Raw genomic sequence first — 4,767 nt, forward strand, 5'->3', positions numbered from 1 at the left:
TGAGCTGAAAGCTGGCCAATGGCTGTGCAGACGAGGAAAGGCATCGTCCTGGTCCTATCCTCCACAATCAGTCATATGTCCGTGGGTCTTGAAACAAGCCACAACCACACAGAGAGACTCCACGCACCTCTGCACGGATCCGAATTCCATGCAAGTTCCAAGGAGTCACGGCAAAAACCGTTTTGGTGATCAACATGAAGTCCGTGTCTGCTGAATTTTGATGCGCCCAACACCTGGTAAGTACATCTTTGCTCATGTTCGGCTATTATATAGGTTAATAATTGCAATACTTTTACATTTCAACAGTTATCTCCGTCGTCCTGCACACCAAAAACAGTTAATATATCGGCCCATTGAACCGGGTACGCCCATAACCGCTTTCCAAAGAGCTGCGATGGCTTCATTAATGTTGACCTTTGTCACTGACCCGGTGTTCTTTAATTGAAGTGTCACGACCCTGATTTGTCTCAGCTATTGGCTACCAGCGTGTCCGTGGTAATTGTCTAGACTACGACTGCGTATTTGTGCTGGCCAGACGGGCTCAGTTTTGGCTCAGTTACTATTGGAAGTGTTTTATTTGCGCCACATTAAAGTGTAAATAGTGGGTGCTCATTGAAATGAGCTGAAAACGTATATCACCTTGATACGGACTTGCCAAGAGGCTTAAACTGTCAACATTCAGGAAAATAAACTGTAGGTAGGCTATACAACGGCCAACTGTAAAATAAAATAGAACGAAGTGGCTGCATATTTACTGTATCGTGTTAATAAAATAAAAGCTAAAATAAAGAAAAGGAATCCCTGAGGTTGAGATCCACAGTTGTATCTAAACTATTTTTGTTTTCAACAGAACAGACAACAAAACAACCAAACAATCTATTCAAATTCACGCATTCTCTGATCTGTCACCTGCTGCGATGGCTGTGTCCTTGTCGAGCATCCCTGCTGGGAAGGACAGGACTTACCATTTCGACCCGCTCAAAGGAAGCCCTGCTCGGGTGTCTGGTTTCTATCCATCCCTCCCAAACGCGCAGTACATGGACGTTTTCAAGAGCGCACACAACCTCTTCCACCCACTCAAGTCGCTTGGACGCCTGGTCACGGAGACTCAAACCGTCATGCCGTTCAGTTTCACCGGAGGAGCCCAGAACATCTTTGCTCAGAATGGACATCAAGCGGCCATCCTTCACGAGCAGGTCTTAAACATGGCCGGCATCCCCTACTTCAACAGAGTGCCTCCTATTTTCCCTAAGCACGAGGAGGCAGCTAAAGTGGCCTCTAGCCATTCCCCTGGATCGCTGTCCGAATTCAGCAGTCCGTCCAGCGAGAAATCCTCCCTCGAGTCCTGCTCACCTTCCAAACACAACGTGCTTTACCTGCACAACGCGGACCCAGTAACGGAACAAACACGCACTTATTGTTTCACAGACGAGGACCTCTTCAATGTCTTGTACGGGTACTCTCGGAACCAGGAAAAGAATGTTGGCCATGCCAACTCGGGGGTTGCCTTCCCTGGAAATTCAAGTGAGTTTAAAACTGATGCTCAATTTTACCATTCGTTTAAAATGATTATATTCAATATTCCAAACGCCCATGCCCTTTGATTTACACGAGTGACGCCTTTAGAACTGATGTGTTAATTAATTGGTAAAAGTCAGACATTTATAAACGGACTCCCTCTCTTTTTAGTCCACGAAAGTCAGCAACTCCCGTTGGATGTGGATGCTCTTGAACTTCCAGAAGGTATAAGATCCCTGAACAATATGTGATATTGTTCTCACTATATAACACTTGTAATATTTTGAATTAATAAAAGTGATCAGATGTTTCTAATATGGTCAATCTCCTTTCGATTTCAGAGTTGTCAATTGTTCAAACGACTTCTGGAAGTGTCTCTCATTACGGAGTGTTTGCGGACAAAATGGCCATAGCGAAAGGCACTAAATTCGGGCCATTCACGGGAAAGCTTGTGAACACCAGTGAGATTAAGACATACGACGATAACACACTCATGTGGGAGGTATACACCGGTTTACTCTCTTTCTCCATAAAAACATGCAATGGATTACTTAACCAAAATAGGCTATTCTCCGTTTGTAAACTAATACATAGCACCCTAAGATTGCCATTTAGGAGGAAACATTCGTCTGTATTCTTCATAATGTTTTGTTGATGATTTATTTTGGTCTGTTTATTTGTTTGTTTGTTTGTTTGTTTGTTTGTATTAGATCTTTGAAAATGGACGCTTGAGTCACTTTGTAGATGGCCGCGGGGCGTCTGGAAACTGGATGTCTCTTGTGAAGTGCGCCCGCTTCCCTGAGGAGCAGAATCTGGTGGCGGTGCAGAACCAGGGCCAGATTTTCTACGAGGCGTGCAAGGACATCAAGCCGCAGCAGGAGCTCTTGGTGTGGTACGGGGATTGCTATGTGCAATTCCTGGGCATCCCGCTCACTCTAAAAGAATTCATCGATGACAATTTTGAGCAGCTTCCTCCTGAAGGTGAGAAATCGGTATTTTGATGAGCCACATTGTAATTGCTCAACGAATGTATACTTTATTTAACGAAATTAATAATTGCTGTATGCTGTTACTGTACGTGTTGTGGTGGAGGGTATGAGGACACTGTTCTGCGTTGATCATAATTTTTTCCTTTCTTTTCTTCTTTAGATTCTGGAGAGGGGTTTAAATGTGACCGGTGTGGGAAGGTCTTCGCCTACAAATACTACAGAGACAAGCATCTGAAATACACGCGATGCGTCGACCAAGGGGATAGGAAATTCCCCTGTCACCTTTGCAACAGGTCTTTCGAGAAGAGAGACCGGCTCAGAATACATATCCTCCATGTCCACGAGAAGCACAGGCCGCATAAGGTAGGCTATACGTTCCAAATCCGAGGGAAGTAGTGAGGTTTGGGTTTGCAAGCAACTGTTCTTGTGTTGTGAAGTGGTGCTGAAAGGACAGCTCCTATACAGTTTAATTGATGTTTATAGGCCTTACAATCCTCTCTCTGTATATTCCGTTGGCATAGCTCAGATGAATCCTAGCCAAAAGCCACAATATGCTGTGCCATTTAATTAGTTTAACACCTGGAATAAGTTTTAATCGTATACGGTTTCCTGTTTTTCTATTTTCAGTGTTCAGTGTGTGGAAAAAGTTTCTCCCAGTCGTCCAGCCTGAACAAACACATGCGTGTCCACTCTGGAGAGAGGCCGTATAAGTGTGTTTACTGCAATAAGGTAAAGTGCACCCCAATGGCGCTCACTAACAATCCCCTCAAGTCAAACCCTCCATTTAGGATTTGGCTAATTTCATGGTGCGTTTTGGGCAGGGGTTCATTACGCCTCTTACGCCGGGCCACGCTCCGGAGAGACCCTTCCATGTTAATTAGGGCCAGATGTACCTCCTATCTTTTGTTAAAGGGGATTGTGGCCGTAACTTATGACTCAAAGGAACAAAAGTGTTTTGTGTTGTTTGCTCTATAGTTTCGACCCCTTATTAGCTCATTTGGGCAATTATAATCACACTCAGCAGACGGTTAGTGCAAAGCGATCTAAACTGTCCACTGTCCACAAGTTGTGAAGTCAGGGAAATGAAAGAAAATTGCCTTTACTTATACATTTGTGTGCACGTATTTATTTTAATTAATTAATTTATTTTGTTGTAATTTTTATGGATATTTCAAAGCATCGCTAATGGCACCCGTGTTTTTGTACAGGCCTTCACCGCGTCAAGCATCCTCCGCACTCACATCAGGCAGCATTCCGGCGAGCGCCCTTTCAAGTGCAAGCACTGCGGGAAGGCCTTCGCCTCTCATGCCGCCCACGACAGCCATGTCCGGCGCACCCATGCCAAAGACAAGGCGTTCTCTTGTGATGTGTGTGGGAGCTCCTTCCAAGATGTCCAGGAACTCAAAAACCACATGAACAAAAGTCACAAAAGTAAGTTATCGTGAATTCATTCGTTATTTCGAGTCAAAAATAAAAGAAAGAACGAAAAGCATAACCTACCAATGCACTCTTGTATATGAAAAAAATATTTAGGTGTGCGTGTTATCTTATTTCATGATGTTGCTATTTACAGATTCTAACTGATGAATTATTCCTTGTCCACTGGTAGAATCGACTCTTTCCCCGGCCGTTACAGTGACTCGACCCCTGGATGAAAATTCTCTTTTTCCTGCGACCAAAGACATCACCCTGACACAGAGACACATCGGAGAAAATTTCGCTTACACTGGAATTGTTACACTCAACAAAGAATACCGTCCTTGGAATTAAAATGAAGCTAAAAACGAAACACAAAAGACTAACTTATTCCACAGACATTAAAACGCTGCTATTCACGTTTTATTTCCTTATTATTTAAACAAACATTATTTAATGTGACCAAGAAGTTTTATCTTTTCTTTTATTAAAACAAATATTTATTAGAGTATGATTATGAACGGCCATTTTCTACTGAATAAGCTGAAAGCTGTATTTTTGTCTTGTGCGTTGTTATAATTGCTATAATTTTTCTCACACATTCACGATTTTCCAAATTAGTAAGTGAATATTTAATATATATATTACACTAATCCGTGGTTTCCGTTAGCACAAGTGACACCAAAGGAATGTTAATCATTTGGGTATATGATATTAGTCTATACAATTATCTTAGGTGTGGCAGTTTGCGCGCTTTCATGTGAAATCACAATACTGATGTTTGTTATGCATACCTTGCGCAGTGGCTACCTCTACAGTGATATTATTTATGTTGTCAAATTCG

At 42.7% G+C, this 4,767-nt stretch overlaps 1 protein-coding gene across 1 annotated transcript; it reads left to right on the top strand.

Moving 5' to 3' along the window:
* The first annotated feature begins 917 nt into the window (after positions 1–917).
* Positions 918–4,511, top strand: prdm14 (PR domain containing 14). Its single transcript, XM_062521545.1, has 8 exons — positions 918–1,524; positions 1,690–1,743; positions 1,860–2,020; positions 2,229–2,499; positions 2,668–2,870; positions 3,135–3,236; positions 3,716–3,938; positions 4,117–4,511. Exons 1-8 carry the CDS (start codon positions 918–920, stop codon positions 4,275–4,277), a joined length of 1,782 nt encoding a protein of 593 aa, XP_062377529.1. The 3' UTR covers positions 4,278–4,511.
* Positions 4,512–4,767: the final 256 nt, after the last annotated feature.

The sequence above is a fragment of the Sardina pilchardus genome, chromosome 19 (assembly GCF_963854185.1).
Source record: "Sardina pilchardus chromosome 19, fSarPil1.1, whole genome shotgun sequence".
In the NCBI taxonomy this organism is placed as follows: domain Eukaryota; kingdom Metazoa; phylum Chordata; class Actinopteri; order Clupeiformes; family Clupeidae; genus Sardina; species Sardina pilchardus.